This window comes from Dendrobates tinctorius, unplaced genomic scaffold (assembly GCF_039654945.1).
Source record: "Dendrobates tinctorius isolate UK_male_01 unplaced genomic scaffold, ASM3965494v1 ptg000008l, whole genome shotgun sequence".
Classification (NCBI taxonomy): Eukaryota; Metazoa; Chordata; class Amphibia; order Anura; family Dendrobatidae; genus Dendrobates; species Dendrobates tinctorius.
This window is the reverse complement of record NW_027361676.1, coordinates 9,871,064-9,891,019: the sequence shown is the minus strand read 5'-3', so window position 1 is coordinate 9,891,019 and position 19,956 is coordinate 9,871,064. Positions and strand designations below refer to the sequence as shown.

Below are 19,956 nucleotides of genomic sequence, written 5' to 3'. Positions count from 1 at the left end.
AACTTCTGTTACCTGCAACTCGCAAATGATAGAAATAGAGCAGTAAAATCATAAAGACACAGCTACCTACATTTTGGGATATGACTTTTTTATGTTCACTGTGTTAGCCGATTGTTCTGTTTCTTATCAATATTGTGGGCCTGATGAATCAATGCTTTCACACCCGAATTGCAGCATAAGAGCTTTGAAAAGTCGCAAAATTTAGGCCCAACTCAAAATTTCCTTCATGCCAGTTTCCTCCTTTCTAAGAAGGATCTGCACATTTATTTGCAGATTGTGCTTATAACTATTGTTACTAGGGCACTGATTAGGGATAACTGGTGTTGAGTGGGGGCGCTATATCGATATTTAGGGCGCCAACCTCGGTGGCAAGGAAAGGGATTAACTGCATAAGGGCATAATAGGAACATTATAGGTCACCTTGCCTAATGACTCTGATTTTGGTCTGACAGTTGTCCCTTACTTTTCTGCCCTTGTTGTTTCTGTTCCACCATCCCTTCTACTTTTGATAATATATTGGTGATCCCCTGTAGAAGCATTTGAGATAGTGGGATTTGTTGGCCAATAACATATATACATCTACCTTATTGTATATGGAGGTAGCTGCTCCTGGTTTGCACCTATTCACACTAGTTTGGATGGGCCAGTCAATCTTTTGTTATTTGCATGTTAGCTTACTGACCAAGCACTCTGCCCTTCACCATGTGATGATTTTAATTACAGAAGGCCCCTACCGAACCATAAATGAAGACTTTACTGAGAGAGGTGTCCACATTCACCCAGGAATTCATACATCAGTCTAAGAGAGGTGTTCACAGGTCAGGGACCCATCAGTTTTGAGACCTCCTTGACGATGGTTGATTGGCAGACATTATTTTTCCAAATTTTGCGCAAAGCGTTTCATTAATTTTTTCTAATATTCAAAAGCCATATTGATATTCATATTTCACCTTGACATGCTTTAGCACAATAGAGTGCTACCTTTTTATGTATAATATACAATAACATATATATATAAAGTGTGTGTGTGTGTGTGTATATATATGTATATAAATAAATATATATGAATATTATATTATCACATGTTTTTCAGTAATCATGTATTGATGAAATGACTACCCCATTTCTGCTCACATTAGTATCCTAATTGGTTGCTCATTGTTAACAATAAACTTGTGCGGGAGTCTCAAAGCTGGAACTTTAGTTGTCAACTTTTATCCAGTTGATGAATGTGGCAAAAGTACTTTTTTATTATCTAGTTTTAATTTTTTGTCTAAACTTGCTTGTCACAGTAATTTTGCAGTATTATATGCCATGAAGCATGTCATTTTCATGGACAAGGCATTAAAGACACTGTCAGAAGGTACAACCCTGCTAAGCCAATTAAATGGATATGTAGGCCATAGAAAGCTGAATAAAATAATACCTTGATAACTGCGATCCGATGTCTTATTCCAGAGAGTTTTTTTTTCTTATATGCAAATTAGCTGTTTTCGGCTACGGGCAGGACACACATCTGCATGGGAATCTGCCTCCAGAGATTATATATATAAAACTGAATGTATGTATGTTTGTATCACCAACCAATCACGAAGCAACTTTCATTTCGCCAGAGCTGTTCAAAAGAAGCTGAGCTGTGATTGGTTGCTATGAGCAACAGTTTTCCTTGCAACCAATCACTAAGCATCTCTGATTTCACCAGCGCTGGTTAAAAGAAGCTGAGCTGTGATTGGTTGTTATGAGCAAGTTTTCCCACTTGACAACACCTCAGCTGTCACTGACTGGGTGGGAGAAATCTGGCATCCCTGGGAACATAAGCTCCCAGCCATTGTCTGCCCCACAGGAAGGAGCAAAGAGCACTTTGGTTTTGACCCCAGGCCTCTCTTAAAGGGAATCCCCCGTATGGAAGTTAAAACCGTTCCACTCAGCTCTGTGGTTCTGACTCCAGGGTCTCTTAAAGGGATCCCCAGTATGGAAGTCAGGGCAAATCCACTCTGCGCTCTGATTCTCACCCCAGGCCTCTCTTAAAGGGATCTCTGTTATGGAAGTCAGGGCAATTGCCTTCAAATGCTCTGGTACTGACCCCAGGCTCTCTTAGAGGGATCTCCTGTATGCAAGTCAGGGCAAATCCACTCAGCACTCTGGTTCTGATCCCAGGCTCTCTTAAAGGGATCCCCGGTATGGAAGTCAGGGAAATCCACTCTGCACTTTGGTACTGACCCCAAGCCTATCTTAAAGGGATCTCCGGTATGGAAGTTAGGGTAAATACCTCAGCGCTCTGATTCTCACCCCAGGCCTCTCTTAAAGGGATCCCTGATATGGAAGTTAGGACCGTTCCACTCAGCGCTCTGGTTCTGACATGGAAAAAGATTGTCCAGCTCCACAATGTAGTGAAAACAAATTTCTTTTATTCACTTCAGTCGACACAGGGTAGAGGTTAAAATGCCAGCATAGAAGATATAGATGCTTACGTTCTCAATGCGTTTCTGGTGTCTTAGTTTCTATGCCCGGGCAGCGCCGGGTTCTTCAGCTAGTTTTAAATAAAAGGGGGCTTTTCCAGTGTGAGACATGTAACTAACACAGGATAGAACAACTGAACTTTTGTCTTCTTACAAATACATTTTTTGCAGCTCTCACAGCTCTGCTGTATTGCAAAGAATATTGCAACCCTGTGAGATTGAAGCTGAGAGGAACCTGCAGATGTGTCAGTTATAATCACCCACAGCTCTGCAGTGAGATCAGGAGAGCAGAGCGCGGCCATTACACATCACACTGGTAACACCAGATTCTAAAGCAACCAGTGTCCGGTCCATAGTGTGGAACAGCTCATTTACATGTAAGAAAAATGTGGATATCTTTGAATTAAGACATCAGATCGCTTAAAAGCATTGATCCTACTGACAGATTACCTTTGAATAAATGTATTGTGGGTTGTCAACAACACATTTATTAAAGTGTTCTTCCTGCTCTGCTCACTTTTGTAAGTGGAACACATACCTAATGCTGATGAAGCCCTCCTGTCCACTTCTAATAAGTGGGACAGGTTCTTCTGCACCCTTCTCAGCAGTTATCACTAGAAGTGACATTACCAATACAGAAGTGAGCCAGAATAACCCTTTAAGTAGTTATCCTTTGTACCTACCATTCTCATTGCCATGTATTTCGTGAAATGAGTTAATCCTTGTCTTCATCTAAGGTTCAATAATGCTTATTCTCCCTACACACTGAGTCTCCAGTCGATGACTAGTGTAGTAGCTTTGTTGATCTGTGTCCTCCTTGAATTTTGGTCACGCAGGAGTCGCGTTCTTAAAAAGTGTTACTTTCAGAACGTGACTCCCGGGTGCAGCTTAACATCACTGCTACTATTCTCCTTTCTCATATTAAACTCGCGGATAGATTTATTCACTGGTTTGGTTTCATGCTTCATGTTATTACAGACCATCAACAGGAGGTGTGTAGAAGCTGCTGTAATGACCGGCCTTGCTCTAAACTGCACCATAAACAAGAAGTCCCTGTTTGATCGAAAGCATTATTTCTATGCTGATCTGCCGGTATGTATCTCTTTACATTTTCTATAGGTGCACATTTTGCATTGATAAGCGAGTGACAAATATTAGATCGTTTAAAAAAAAAAAAAAAAAGAAAAAACTGTGGGTCTTAAAAATGTTTTATGTATCCTTGAATTTAGATTTTGTAATTTGATAGCCCACAGGTCTGATTACATAATCTTGTGGTTTATCTATGCTACATGGAGATATATCACATTCTTTCCTCTTGTAGTTTTCATCTTTCATTTTTCGGGCTGTTCCTCATGCTGTACAGTTCTGAAATAACTTTGCGTTTTAAAGCATTTCACAAGTCTAATGATGTAAATCTCGGCTCTACTCCGAAATCTAAATATATTCTTTGATGCATGAACTCTGATCGGAAGAGAATGACTGGACTCTTCTCTTGAACATGACGGCACTTAATGCTTGACTTTTCCACCTCTAATCCTTTCTCTCTAGCGATTGGTATATGATATCCACAGCCTTAGATGAAAAATATCTCTGAAGTGAAAAGAAATTAGTCTGATACTTCATTTGATATTGCTGCGTTAATATGCCCTTTGACAATCTTTAACGCAAACCCAATTTTTATGTTCTTGGTTACTTGAAGTGTACTGTCTGTTTCATAAAAAATTGTGATTAACCATCACTTACTGGCTAAATTGTCTTGATTCTTTTCACTATTACTCTTGCGATTGTAATAGAGGCATAATAATCATGGACTTGTAGCATTTAAACATAGGAGTAAGATATACAATAAAGACATAGTGTAAAAAGGTTATTAGTAATTGCATTAACTGGTACAAAATTCACTATATAAGAGCATTGTGATACCTACACGATACACCTCTAGGCGCTTTTATGACATCACATTCTAAATACATAGGCATTAATATTAAATTGGTCCCAGGTTTATAGCAATAACAGTTTCCACTCTTCAGAGAAGGTTCTGTTACATTTTCGAGTGGGTCTGTGGGATGATTTTTGTGTTTTCAACAGTAAGTACTATGTTTGTGCAGTCAGACACTGATGTTTGACAAGATCTGTCTCACAATCTTTGTTCTATCTCATCCCAGTGAGACTGAATTCGAGGCTCTGTGCGTCCAGTCACATTCTTCCACCCCAAACTCACACAATCATGCCATGATGGATCTTTGCTTTCTGCACTGGGGCACATTAATGCTGGGGCTGAAAATGGCCTTCCCCTATTTTCAGTTTTCATAACTAACTACTGACTCCACAGAACACATTTCCACCACCCTTGAATCAAGTGGCAGCATTACTGGCACTCCATCTGACGCTTGGCATTGAGCTTGGGGATGTACATCTCGTAAACAGCTGCTTGGCCTTGGACACCCATACCATGAATTTCCAGGCACGCTATTTTCTCCTTCGTCTCATTGGGGGACACAGAGACTGTGGGTGTGTGCTTCTGCCGTCTGGAGGCTGACACTAAGTATACAAAAAAGTTAGCTCCTCCTCCGCCGCATACACCCTCGCCCCCAGACCGGGCGTAACTCAGTTTTTTGCTTAGTGTCTGATGGAGGCACACGCAGTCTGGAGCTCCAGACTAGGTTTTTTTTTTCCTCTATGAAGATAAGACAGGGGCGACGGATCCTATAGAGAGGATCCGATCTCCCCAAATCATCAACGGGCGACCACGTGTGAGTAACCCTCCACGTGTTTCTCTCCCGCTCCGCCGAGGGACACATCTGGGACTTTTCCCCAGACAACTATTTTTCTTTTTTATTTTGAAAGAGGCGGCAACGCATCCTGATAAGAGGATTGCGGTTTCCCCATCGTTCCCAACGGGCGAGCACGTGTGAGCGATCCTCCACGTTGTTCTCTCCTGCAACGTGGAAATGCCCCTACCACCCCTAGGTAGTGAGTCCAGGGGTGGAGTTGGAGGCGCAGGTAAGCCAGGGATTGAAGCGGAGAGCGGTACAGTAGCCTCCCCCTCCCTGCCCAGGGATGGGATTGAGAAGCAACTCCGTAGAGCCCCCTCGGCGGCCCGGCTCACCTTTGGTTGATCAGGCCGGGACCAGGTAGTCCGTCTCTCACCCGGCGCTGCCCCCGGCGGGCAACGCCGCACGAGGAGCGCGGCCGGAGCCCCGCGGGCGGCCGCAGGCCCCCGCTGTATGGGGAGATCCGTGAGCGCGCGCCCGCCCGCCAACTTCCGGGGATGGCCGGAAGCCCCGCCCACTACTTCCGGGGGCGGAGAGCGGCGGGCGCGCACAGTGTCCGGGGAGCTCCCGCCCCCTCCCTCCAACGCCGCACGTGGAGTGCGGCCAGAGCCCGGCGGGCGGCCACGGTCCCCGCTGTATGGGGAGGTCCGGAGTCCGCGCGCCCGCCCGCCGACTTCCGGGGATAGCCGGAAGCCCCGCCCACTAACTTCCGGGGGCGGAGAGCGGCGGGCGCGCACAGTTACCGGGGACCTCCCGCCCCCCTCCTTGCATTTCCTCGCCGAAGTGGGGCCGGAAGCCGCCCCCTATCTCCCAGAGTGCGAGTGCCCCGGCGGGTAACGCCGCACGGAAGAGACGCAAAGTTGGGCCATTACCGGTGGGTAAGTGCATCCCCGTTGCGAGTGCCGCACTAGTAGTCAAGGAAGGGGTTATCCTCCTCCTCCTACCCTACCTTGCAATATGTCTGGCAAAGGGAAAGCTCACTCTTTCCTATACGCTGTTTGCGTTTCCTGTGGGGTCAGGCTGCCTAAAGCACAGCCGGGTAAATTTTGTGAAGCCTGCGAGTCGGAGCGAGCCCAGGAGCCCCCCATTGTTGCAGAGCCCAGAGGTCAGGACCCTCCAGAATGGGCGGTATCTTTATCAAACTCTATGATATCCCTTACAAAGGCAATTGAGTCTCTCCAAGGCCCAGGTAGGGACAAGGATGGTGGTCTGCCAGCGGAAGACAGCTCGTCCACGTCTCAGGACCCTCCGACCGTTAGAGGCCGCTCCAGCACCAGACAAGCTCATAGCAAAAGAGCTCGTTCCCCGTCGGCCGGACCCTCTGGGGCTTCGGTGGCGGGTATTAGGGTATCTCGTTCCCCGTCGCCGAGCTCAGGAAGCGAGCAGGATGAGGGCGAGGAGGAGGAGGAGGCCTGGAATCCAGAAAGCCTGGGATACCAAGACTCGGTGGACAGCCTCATTGAGGCAGTCAACCAGACTTTAGAGATCGAGGACGATGTGTCCACGGCCTCAGGTCACAAGGTCTCCTTCAAAAAGACCAGGCGACCGCATAGAAGGTTTGCCACGCATCCGGAGTTCGAGGAGCTAGTTCAGAAACATAGGGAACACCCGGATAAGCGTTTTGCAATGCAAAAAGCGCTGCAAGCTAAGTATCCGTTTCCTCCTGAACTCCATAAGGGATGGGTGGAGTCGCCAGTAGTGGACCCACCGGTATCACGTTTAGCGTCAAGATCGCTATTGTCGATACCCAGCGGTTCTTCTATCAAGGACCCAACTGATCGCCTTATAGAGGGGCTTGCCCGCTCTGTGTATGAGGCAGCGGGGTCGGCCCTTGCCCCCTCCTTTGCGGCTACTTGGGTGGCTAAGGCCATGGTCTCGTGGGCGGACGCTCTGCAGAATGCCCTCCAAAACAGAGACCTGCCTGCGGAGGTCTTGGAGGTGACAAATCAGATCTTAGGGGCAAGTGATTTTCTCGTCAGCGCCTCTCTGGACGCGGCCGAGTGTTCTGCGGTGGCAGCAGCAAATGCGATCGCCATTAGGCGAGCATCATGGCTGAGATTGTGGAAAGCGGATTCTATCTCCAAAAAGTCCTTGACCTCATTGCCTTTTCAGGGCAATCGGTTGTTCGGTGAGAAGCTTGATAAGCTTATCTCAGAAGCCACAGGGGGGAGGAGTAGTTTCCTCCCGCAGCAGAGGACTTGGCCAGCATTCAGGCAGACACAGAGGCGTTTTCGGCCTTTTCGTAACCCCTGGAGGGGGTCTTCGGCCAGAGCATCCACCTCCGCAAATGATGGTCAGATTAGGGAAAGGCAAATCTCTTACAGAGCCAATCCGCTGGGTAGAGGCCGAGGCCGTTTGCCCAGAACAAGGGGGGCCAGATCCCAAAAGCCTCCAGCAAAATGACTCGAGGTGCTTCGTACCTTCGGACGACAGAGTGGGCGGACGCCTACTAAGGTTCAGCCACGTTTGGGTCGCAGTGGCACGCGACGCTTGGGTGGCAGAATTGATATCGTCCGGGTACAAGATAGAGTTTATCGGACTCCCGCCACGGCGATTCTTCCGTTCCCGACTTTCCGGTACAGAGTCGCAGGCGGAGTTTGTTACAGGCCATAATGACGCTACAGCGCAACGGGGTCATTGTCCCAGTACCGAAAAGCGAAGAGACACAAGGTTTTTACTCCAACCTGTTTTCGGTCCCCAAAAAGGACGGGACAGTAAGGCCAGTATTAGATCTAAAAATCCTAAACAAATTCATCAGAGTCAGGCGGTTCCGGATGGAATCCCTCCGTTCGGTCATTGCAGCCATGGATCCAGGGGAGTTCCTGGCCTCGATCGATGTGCAGGATGCATATCTGCACATTCCGATTTTTCCTCCACACCAGAGGTTCCTGCGTTTTGCGATCGGAGGGCGACATTTTCAATTTGTTGCTCTGCCCTTCGGTCTGGCCACTGCTCCCAGAGTCTTTACGAAGATAATGGCGGTGGTTATGGCCATCCTGCATGCTCGGGGCATAACGGTACTACCTTACCTGGACGACCTTTTGGTAAAGGGGCCGTCCTTTCAGGCGTGCCAGGAGAATGTCAGTATCACGCTGGATACCCTGGCGCGTCTAGGCTGGTTGATCAATCGGAACAAATCGTCCTTGGTTCCAGCCCAGAGAATTGTATTCCTAGGCATGGTTTTCAACACCTCCCGGGGGCTGGTGATCCTCCCTCAGGACAAAGCGCGAAAGATCAAACAGGGGGTACGGAACCTTCTACAGCCAGGCTCCAGATCCATCCGGTACGGCATGAGTGTGTTGGGCAGAATGGTGGCGGCGATGGAGGCAATCCCGTTTGCCCAGTTCCATCTCCGTCCGCTTCAGCATGCGCTCTTGTCAGCATGGGACAGAAGGCTGCTATCCCTCAGTCATCGGTGCAATTTGTCTCCGCTGGTCCGACAATCACTCCGATGGTGGACTCGCGACTCGTCTCTTGTCCAGGGGAAACCCTTTCCCCCGGAACAGTGGTTGGTGGTGACGACCGATGCAAGCCTGCAAGGTTGGGGAGCAGTTTTCCAGAGTCACACAGCCCAGGGGCGGTGGTCCATTCAGGAGATAATTCTCCCGATCAACATTCTGGAGATACGGGCAATACGATTGGCCCTGCAACATTTTCAGTGTTTCCTGAGACACCGGCCGGTGCGCATTCAGTCGGACAATGCTACAGCAGTAGCATATGTCAACCATCAGGGGGGCACGCGCAGCCAAACAGCCATGCGCGAGGTTGGACTGGTACTGCGTTGGGCCGAAAAGAACCACGTGGTAATTTCAGCGGTGCACATTCCGGGAGTCGAAAACTGGGCGGCAGATTTTCTCAGCCGACAGGGGGTCGCGGCAGGGGAATGGTCCCTGCACCCCGAGGTTTTTCAACAGATCTGCCAACGGTGGGGGACACCAGACGTGGACCTTATGGCATCCAGAGAGAACGCCAAAGTGCAAAGGTTCGTCGCTCGATCCCTCGACCCGCAGGCGATCGCAGCAGACGCTCTGGTGCTTCCATGGAGCCAGTTTCGTCTCCCATACTTGTTCCCCCCGCTACCTCTGCTTCCAAGGGTCATCAGAAAGTTAAGGAGAGAGAAGGTTCCAGCAATTCTGCTAGCGCAAGACTGGCCTCGGAGGGCCTGGTATGCAGATCTGGTTCAGCTAGTGGTGGACGTACCCTGGCGTCTACCAGATCGACCGGACTTGCTGTCCCAGGGGCCGATCTACCATCCGAACTTAGGGGCCCTGTGTTTGACGGCGTGGCCATTGAATCTTGGCTGTTAACACAGGCAGGATTCAGGCGCGATGTGGTGGCCACGATGGTGAGTGCCCGAAAACCTTCCTCGGCGAAGGTATATCATCGGACTTGGGAAGTTTTTTTCCGTTGGTGTAGGGATCGCGGAGTGGCTCCTCTGGTTTTTTCAACCCCCAACGTACTGGCTTTTTTGCAGGCAGGGCTGGACGCAGGGCTGGCTCCGAGTTCGCTCAGGACGCAAATCTCGGCCCTGTCGGTCCTTTTTCAACGAAAGGTCGCTTCGGTCTGGCAGGTTAAGACGTTTATGCAGGGGGTCGCACATTTAGTACCCCCCTATAAGGCGCCGACGGAATCATGGGACCTGAACTTGGTGCTCAGAGCCCTTCAGGAGCCCCCCTTCGAACCCTTACAAGAAGTCTCCTTACCTTACCTGTCCAGAAAAGTCGTTTTTCTGGTAGCTATTACGTCTATTAGGCGGGTTTCGGAATTGGCGGCTTTATCTTGTAAACCGCCGTTCTTGACTTTTTATAAGGATAAGGTAGTTTTAAGGCCAGCTCCCCCCTTCTTGCCGAAGGTTGTCTCTGCATTCCATATCAACGAAGACATTGTCTTACCTTCGTTTTGCCCGGCACCGGTGCACAGGGTAGAAAAGGCTTTGCACACACTGGATCTGGTAAGAGCTCTTAGGAGGTATGTGACAAGGACAGCATCTTTCCGCCGGACAGACTCTCTATTCGTGATCCCAGAAGGGAGACGGAAGGGGCTTGCTGCGTCCAAAGCGACGTTGGCCAGATGGGTTCGCCTGACGATTCAAGAATCTTATGAAATCAGTGGCACGCCGGTTCCGGCAGGGATCAAGGCACACTCGGCTCGAGCAGTGGGTGCCTCATGGGCACTGCGACACCAAGCTTCAGCGGAACAGGTGTGCAAAGCAGCTACCTGGTCCAGTTTGCATACGTTTGTCAAACATTATAACGTACATACCCAGGCATCCTCGGATGCAAGCCTGGGAAGAAAGATTCTTCAGGCAGCAGTTGCGCACCTCTAATCAGGGGCGCAAAGTAGCATGGATTGGGTGAGCTAAGATCCCGCCCAGGGACTGCTTTAGAACGTCCCACAGTCTCTGTGTCCCCCAATGAGACGAAGGAGAAACATGGATTTTTGTGAGTACTCACCGTAAAATCCTTTTCTCCGAGACGCTCATTGGGGGACACAGCACCCACCCTACTAGCCAGTTGGCTTTTGCTTATTTTAAGTTATACAAATCCTTATGTAAGGATCAGGGTGGTCCCTTTTCCAGACGTATAATTTCTTGCCTGAGTTTAAGGCGTGTTCTCCTACTGCTTATGCACTAAACTGAGTTACGCCCGGTCTGGGGGCGAGGGTGTATGCGGCGGAGGAGGAGCTAACTCTTTTTTTGTATACTTAGTGTCAGCCTCCAGACGGCAGAAGCACACACCCACAGTCTCTGTGTCCCCCAATGAGCGTCTCGGAGAAAAGGATTTTACGGTGAGTACTCACAAAAATCCATGTTTTGTGCTGGTGTCAGTGCAAGATCAGGTTGGACCTGTGCAGTTATTGAATCAGCAGAGAGTTGATGACTTTTATTCTCTGTGTCTTAACATCCAGAAACTTTGTGGTCTGCCACTTCGTGACCGAGTTTCTGTGGTACCTAAATACTTCCACTTTTCAATAATACCACTCAACGTTGATCGTGAAATATTTGGGAGGAGAGAAATTTCATATCTGAATTGTTTGTGGTCTGGTTGGTTTTGGGTGTAGTAGGTCCACGCTAAAGAACTACGTTATTTGTTTCCCTAAAGCACCCCTCCACTTTTTTTTTTTTTTTTGTTTCACTGCTGGAGTGGTGCCACTAATCTAAGTTCTCTTCACCTACTTAGCAGCCGCCTTCTGCAGGTTATAAATTTATAAATATCAAAGACTGACCATCACTTCCATACAGAAAAGAGGTGTGAACAGGTGCAAACTAATAGTAGCCACCAACATATATAACTAACAAAGCTGTACCCTGTAATGCTGTAGCATGAAATTGCATTACTGCTATAGAAAATAGGTTAAAATGAAGATACTTAGCTCATTGTACAATTCATGCCTGCCCAGAAGCCCACAGCAAGGCTATCCTCTATGCTGGGAACCTAACCTAATGATACCTCTCGTGGGCTGAATAGCCTACAATTATATGGGATGGTAGAATCCTGCTGTGATTAAAGCCGCCATAAATAGTGATGGGTGAAATCCTGGATGTTCCGGTCCGGCGCCTGTAAGACACCCATCCATTACTAGTCCTATAGTTATATTGTAAATAAACAAACAGCTATCATAAAGTCCTTTTATTTGAAATTAAAAAAAAAACATTTTTTTTATTTAAATAACAAACACCGTTATACTCCTTTAATGCCCATTCCTTTTAAGCCATTTATGCACCTAATACCCATTTAATTGAAGCCCTGGTCTCCTGTAAAAAAAAAATAAAATAAAAAGCAGCCATATTCCTCACCTTTCTGACGTTCTGTCCATGTCTGCGATAAATTGTTTTCAACTTGGACGGTGCCAAGATGCGACCATCCACGCTGAAAACCACGGGAGAATGAGCTGCTGAGAGTGCAGAATCAGTGAGCGTCCGGCTTATTGAGTGCTGTCAGTCCTCCTTTTTTCTTTTGGATGGTAAGGGACAGGTGTCTTATAGACACATGTCCATTACTAAGCCATGGGCTTGATGTCACCTGACAATACAAAGATGACATTAACCCCACAAGTATGAACTCCACTTGCCACCGCTACAGGGCAAGTGGGAAGAGTCAGGCAAAGCACCAGAATTGGCACATCAAATAGATGCTCCTTTTCTGAGGCGGCTGTTGGCTGCTATTTTTAGGCTGGGGGGCCAATATGGCTCCTTATCAGCCTGAGAATACCAGCCCCCAGCTGTCTGCTTTAGCTTGGCTGGTTGTCAAAAATGGGGGCCATCCCATGCCGTTTTTTAAATTATGTATTTAAATAATAAAAAAAAATGGCGTGGGACCCCTCTATTTTTGATATCTAGCCTTGTTAAAGCATGACCGCTGAGGGTTGCAGCCCGCAGCTCTCAGATTTGCCTGGCAAGGTATCAAAAATACAGGGGAACCCACGTCATTTTATTAAAATTTAATTTGCCGATGACAGTGCGAGAAGCACCCGGTGTTTGGGGTGCCAAACCCAAACAGTAACACGGACTTCCTGATGAAGTCAGTGTTTGGGACCCATGACCGAACAGTAGGTGTTTAGTATGGACCCCAAACTTTACTGTTTGGGTTCATCCATCTCTAGCCATAGACTAACCTATTAGGTTAGGTTCCCAGCAAAGAGGATCGCCTTGTCATTGGCTCCTGGGCAAGCATGAATTAGCCAATGTATGTGCTATGTATCTTCATTTTAATCTAATTTCTAGAACAGTTTTGCAAATCCAATTTCATGTATTTAGTGTTTGCATCCTATAGCATTAGAGTGTGCAGCTTTATTTCTTGGTCTTCTGCAGGTTGTGACCTGCCGAATTGCTCCAGTGTTTGCTGGGCAAGCCAGAAGTCACAAGTCCTCAGTGTATGTCAGAATGAGGCTCTCATAGACTTCCATTGAAAGCTTGTGACTGTTACCTCTGACTTCCGGTCGATTGGTACTCGGGCGGCGCTGGGAAGAGCTGAAGACAACAGCTGGTGAGTATAATACTAGGAGCAGGGGACTTGCATTAGTGACACCACTCCAACAACTGAAATAAAAAGAAAAAATGCAGGAGTGGTGCTTTAACTGGGTCCCCCAAGTTTACTTTTTTATTGCTAATTTACTTTTTTTTTTGCTGTACATGAATTGTTCTTGTGTAATAAAGCCAAAAGAAAAACAAATGTTTCCTCAGCAATAAAAACTTGGTTTTATTTCTGGTGGGCTGTCAATTAGGATTTAGTCACAGAATCTTATCAACATTAAAGGGGTTATCCAATACTGTGAAAACATGAGTTTTTCTCATTTGCTTGCTCTACCCAATGAGCGGCCACTCGTCAGCTGCAACCTTTACCATTTCATCAAAGTGTACATCTACCCTGACGAAATATTGATTAGCTGCATCTGATAATTGACTGCGGCTTGCACGTGGCAAAACAAGTCACGTCATTCTCTGGGAATATCTGCACCAACATTGCAAACACAGCACTTCTGCACGGTGAATATACATTGTTTTTCTTGTAAATAGGATTCTGCATTGATTAACCCCTTAGTGAGAGAGCCAGTTTGCAGCTTAATGACCAGGCCAATTTTTACAATTCTGACCACTGTCACTTTATGAGGTTATAACTCTGGAACGCTTTAATGGATCCCTCTGATTCTGAGATTGTTTTTTTCGTGACATATTTTACTTCATGTTAGTGGTAAAATTTCTTCGATAAGTCTTGTGTTTATGAAAAAAACAGAAATATGGGGAAAATTTTGAAAATTTTGCAATTTTAAAACTTTAAATTTTTATGCCCTTAAATCAGAGAGATGTGTCTCACAAATTTCTTAATAAATGACATTTCCCACATGTCTACTTTACATCAGCACTATTTTGGATGCAAAATTTTATTTTGTTAGGAAGTTATAAGGGTTAAAAGTTGACCAGCGATTTCTCATTTTTACAACAAAATTTACAAAACCATTTTTTTTAGGGACCACATCATATTTCATGTCATTTTGAGGGGTGTACATGACAGAAAATACCCAAAAGTGACACCGTTCTAAAAACTAGACCCCTCAAGGTGCTCAAAACCACATTCCACAAGTTTATTAACCCTTTACGTGCCTCACAGGAACTAAAGCAATGTGGAAGGAAAAAATTAACATTTAACTTTTTTTTGCAAAAAATTTACTTCAGAACCAATTTTTTTATTTCCACAAGTGTTAAAAGAGAAAATGAACCTCAAAATTTGTTGTGCAATTTCTCCTGAATACGCCAATACCCCATATGTAGGGGTAAACCACTTGTTGAGCGCACGGCAGAGCTCGCAAGGGAAGGAGCCCGTTTTGACTTTTTCAACGCAGAATTGGCTGGAATTGAGATCGGATGCCATGTTGCGTTTGGAGAGCCCCTGATGTTCCTAAACAGTGGAAACCCCCAACAAGTGACCCCATTTTGGAAACTAGAGACCCCTTAAAGAACTTATCTAGATGTGTGGTGAGCATTTTGAACCTTCAAGTGCTTCACAGAAGTTTATAACGTAGAGCCATGAAAATTAAAAATAATTTTTGTTTACTCAAAAATGATTTTTTAGCCCGCTATTTTTTATTTTCACAAGGCTAACAGGAGAAATTGGACCACAAAAGTTTTTGTGCAATTTGTCCTGAGTACGCTGATACTCCATATGTGGGGGGGGGGGAAACTACTGTTTGGGCGCATGGGAGAGCTCGGAAGGGAAGGAGTGCCATTTTGGAATGCAGACTTTGATGGAATGGTCTGCCGGCATCATGTTGCGTTTGCAGAGCCCCTGATGTACCTAAACAGTGGAAACCCCCCACAAGTGACCCCATTTTGGAAACTAGACCCCCCAAGAAGCTTATCTAGATGTGTGGTGAGCACTTTGAATCCCCAAGTGCTTCACAGAAGTTTATAACCCAGAGCCGTGAATATAAAGTCTTTTTTATTTCCACAAAAGTGATTTTTTTTTTAGCCCCAATTTTTAGACCCCCCAAAGTTGGTAAATAGTGGAAACCCCTCAATTATTGCTTCAACCCTAACCCCAACACACCCCTAACCCTTAACCCTAATCCCAACCCTAATCCCTAATCCTAATTCTAACCCTAATCCTAATTCGCCCTAGCCCTAATGGAAAAATGAAAAAAAAAATATTTTCTTTATTTCATTATGTTTGCCTAACTAAGGGGGTGATAAACGGTGGGGTTACTCACAATTTTTTTTATTTTGATCACTATGATAGATTATCATAGTGATCAAAATGAATGAATGGAATCTGCCAACTGGAGCCTGCAGATTCCCGGCGGGTGCACTGCGCATGCGCCCGCCATTTTCCCCGGATCCAAGATGGCGGCGCCCACCGGAGGACGTCGGCGGGACGCAGGACCACCGAGAGGGGACAGAGGACCACCGGGAGGTACAGGGGGGGATCGGGGACCTTATTTCTCTCTCCTCTGATGTGCGATCACATCAGAGGAAAGAGAAATTAAATGCAATATCGCGGCTTCTTTTTTTTTTGCGATCGCCGTTATAGGGTTAATAACGGCGATCGCAAAAGCGGGGTTGGTAAAAACCGACCCGATTCATGTTCTCTGGGGTCTCGGCTACCCCCTACAGCCGAGACCCCGGAGAAAATACAACACTGGGGGGGGGCGCTATTTACTTACTCCACAGCGCCGTGAATTCACGGCGCTGTGGGTTAAGTACCCTTAATTACCGCCATTAAAAGGCATATCGGCGCTCGTTAAGGGGTTAAGCTGGTGTTGTCCAGTAATGGAAAACCCCTTTAAGAAAAATACTATGTAATACTGATTGACAACAACCTGCTATACTATGAGATATCCTTTTCAGCTACTTGCCAGGTACAGTCTACTGCCACCCTCCTAACTCCACAAATCTGTATTTGTAAGCTTCTATAGCTTTTTATACATCAGAGTCAGAAGATCAGTCTTTTTTAATCGCCAATATTGTTTTTCTATGTAACGTAGAATGATCTGATCTTTATGGAAAAAAATAGCTGGCCATGTAATGATTGGAATCTAATGGCTGTTTTTTCCCCAGTTGCAAACAGCAATTATTGCTGCAAAACTGACCTTTTCCATTGATTGTAAGAATTATCAGTAAACTCTAACCTTCCACAAAACTTGGCAGACTTAAATACAGCAGTCAAGACATAATTATTGGTCTGGGTCATGTAAGTATACACAGCGAAGGGCATCATAACAGAAACCTCTCTTAGTCTGGTCACAAGGCCACTACAGTCTCCTGCATCTCCATACATTCTCAGTATGCTACAGATTTACAGAGTTATAATTGAATAATGCAGCAGTTGTAAAATGTGATTGTTCTGGAAGTGAACGTTATCTTCCAGCTGGAATAATACAGCAGTTTAAAGGTGTCATTGTTCTGGGTTTGAACTTATCACAGAGATTAAATAATATATTATATTTTTAATCCATATTCATTTTGCGGCATTACAGTGTCCTAGAAAATCTTTGTGTCAAGTCAAAGTCAAATTTATAAATCGCTTAAAAATTACCGCCCGGACAGACTAGCTTCCATTATTGCCCTCTGCTTTTGAACAAACTTCACATGACACACAATAAAATTAAGTATGTGCAGGATTTTATCATGTAAACAATCTTACCAAGAAGAATCATTTCAGAATTTTTCCACATTTTGTCAACCATAATCTCTAAAATTCAGTTGAAAATCAAACTGAAATCTTTTGGGGTAGTAAAAGAAAAAACTAAAATAATATGGCTGCGTAATTATGCACATCCTATAACTAATGTTTTGTTGCACTACCCTTTAAATTTATGACTGCATTCAATCTATTAGCATGGGACACATCTAGAATTGGCCCACTCTTCCTTGCACTATTGCGTGCTACAAATCTGTTAGTTGTGAGGACAGTTTCTATGTGCAGCCCTCTTCAGGTCAATCCACAGGTTTTCATTTGGATTCAGGTCTAGGCTCTGGCTGAGCAAGTCCAAAATTTTCATCTTCTGACAGCCATTCTTTTGTTGATTTTGAGTTATGCTTAGGGTCGTTGTAGTACTGAAAGGTGAAATTCCTTTTTAGCTTTTCAACAGCGGTGTGAAGGGTTTCATGCAAAATTGACTGATATTTAGAACTGTTCAGAATTCCCTTTGACTAAAACAGGCCAAAAGCACAATGCAGCTCTACCATCCTTCCATGTGGGTATGGTGTTCCTTTGTTCATGCACAGTCTTGGATTTACGACAAACATACCTTTTGCAATTATGGCCAAAAATTCAGCTTAGGTCTCATAAGACCATAACACGTTTTGCCACATGCTTTTGGAAGACTTGATGTAGGATTTCACAAAACATAACCGGCTTCAATGTTTTTCTTTATAAGAAAAGATGCTGTCTCGACGTACCCCACAAGCCAGACCTATGAAGAATTTTGAGATGCAGGATGCAACCAGTACTTGTGAGAAGTTCTTTGCTTCAAGACCACCCGATCTAGATGAAATGTAGCGCTTGCAGGGCGTTGTGCAGCGCTGACATAAGCACTGCAATTCTGGTGCAGAGCGGTAGCTCTGACAGATGACATCATCGGGACCTGATTGGATTAGGTCCCAATGATGTTAACTCTTTGCTATCTTCTAGATGCCGTGATAGCAGAATTTAGAAGAAGGTGAGAGGGAGAGCACTTATTCACTCCCCTCTTCGACGCCCCCTGTGATGAGATGTGATCAAATCACGGGGGAGCCGAGCATTGCCATAAGTAGCCAGAGGTGACATGATGACCTCTGGGTCGGCCAGCTACAGGTGGCCTGTTAGACTCAGCCAGCAGCTTGGGCGCATGGCAGAGCTTGGAAGGGAAGGAGCACCGTTTGACTTTTTCAACGCAGAATTGGCTGGAATTGAGATCAGACGCCATGTCGCATTTGGAGAGCACCTGATGTGCCTAAACAGTGGAAACCCACCACAAGTGACCCCATTTTGGAAACTAGACCCCCCAAGGAACTTATCTAGATGTGTGGTGAGCACTTTGAACCCCCAAGTGCTTCACAGAAGTTTATAACGCCTGGGCGTGAAAATAAAAAAATATTTTTTCCATAAACATGATCTTTTAGTCCCCAATTTTTTTTATTTTCCCAAGAGTAACACGAGAAATTGGACCCCTAAAGTTGTTGTCCAATTTGTCCTGAGTACGCTTATACCTCATATGTGGGAGAAAACTACTGTATTGGCACACATCGGGGCTTGGAAGGGAAATAGTGACATTTTGCAATGCAGACTTTGATGGAATGGTCTGCGGGTGTCATGTTGACTTTGGAGAGCCCCTGATGTGCCTAAACTGTTGAAACCCCCCCACAAGTGACCCAATTTTGGAAACTAGACCCCCAAAGAACTTATCTAGATGTGTGGTGAGCACTTTCAACCCCCAAGTGCTTCACAGAAATTTATAACGTAGAGCCATAAAAATTAAAAAATCATATTTTTTTACACAAAAATGATATTTTTGCCCCCAATTATTTATTTGCCCAAAGGTAACAGGAGAAATTGGACCCCAAAAGTTGTTGTGCAATTTGTCCTGAGTAGGCTGATACCCCATATGTGGGGGTGAACCACTGTTTGGGCGCACAACAGAGCTCAGAAGGGAAAAAGCACCGTTTGACTTTTTCACTGCAGAATTGGCTGGAATTGAGAATGGACTCCAAGTCACGTTTGGAGAGCCTCTGATGTGCCTAAACTGTTGAAACCCACCACAAGTGACCCCATTTTGGAAACTAGACCCCCAAAGAACTTCTCTAGATGTGTGGTGAGCACTTTGAACCTCCAAGTGCTTCACAGAAGTTTATAACGTAGAGCCATAAAAATTAAAAAATCATATTTTTTTTTCCACAAAAATTATATTTTTGCCCCAATTTTTAATTTTCCCAAGGGTAATAGGAGAAATTGGACCCCAAAAGTTGTTGTGCAATTTGTGCGGAGTAGGCTGATACCCCATATTTGGGGGTAAACCACTGTTTGGGCACATGGCAGAGCTTGGAAGGGAAGGAGCACCGTTTGACTTTTTCAACGCAGAATTGGCTGGAATTGAGTTCAGACGCCATATTGCGTTTGGAGAGCACCTGATGTGTCTAAGGCCTCTTTCACACTTCAGTTTTTTACAATCAGTCACAATCCGCCAGGTTTTGAAAAAAAAGGATCCTCAATTTTTTTTTGAGGATCCGTTTTTTTCCCCATTGACTTGCATTAATGGCGGATTGTGACGGATTGCTGTCCGTTGCATCTGTTTTTTTTGAGGATCCGCCAAAAGTTGCTGTCCGTCACCATCCTCAAAGATTTCAAAACGGAGCTTGTAACGTTTTTTTCTCTGGCGGATCCTCCAGACACTCATTTAACCCGAAATTCTTTCTGGGTGCCGGACAAAAAATATCTCTCTCTCTCCTCTCTCTCCTCTCTCTCCTCTCTCTCCCCGGCCCAGCGTTTCCTTTAAATTTCCTTATTTTCAGGATCCGTCTCAAAACGGATCCTGTGCCATCCGTTCACATCAGTTAAGAACGGATCCGCTTGTCTGAATTTTTGGCGGATTTGAACTGATGCAAAAAACTGAAGTGTGAAAGAGGCCTAAACCCTCCAATTCTAACTCCAACCCCAACACACCCCTAACCCTAGCTCTTACCCTAACCCTAATGGGAAAATGGAAATAAATACATTTTTTTTACTTTATTATTTTTCCCTAACTAAGGGGGT

The 19,956-nt window shown here is 45.6% G+C and overlaps 1 protein-coding gene across 5 annotated transcripts in view; it reads left to right on the top strand.

The window, feature by feature from the left end:
- Positions 1-19,956, top strand: part of GATB (glutamyl-tRNA amidotransferase subunit B) — a 252,889-nt gene that overhangs the window by 59,198 nt on the left and 173,735 nt on the right. For 4 of the 5 annotated variants that reach the window (XM_073576265.1, XM_073576261.1, XM_073576263.1 and 1 more), the window contains exon 3: positions 3,438-3,551. The exons of the other annotated variant lie outside the window; for it this stretch is intronic. In XM_073576265.1, coding sequence (XP_073432366.1) covers positions 3,438-3,551 — 114 coding nt within the window. The remainder of the gene's footprint in view (positions 1-3,437; positions 3,552-19,956) is intronic. 5 annotated transcript variants of the gene reach the window in all.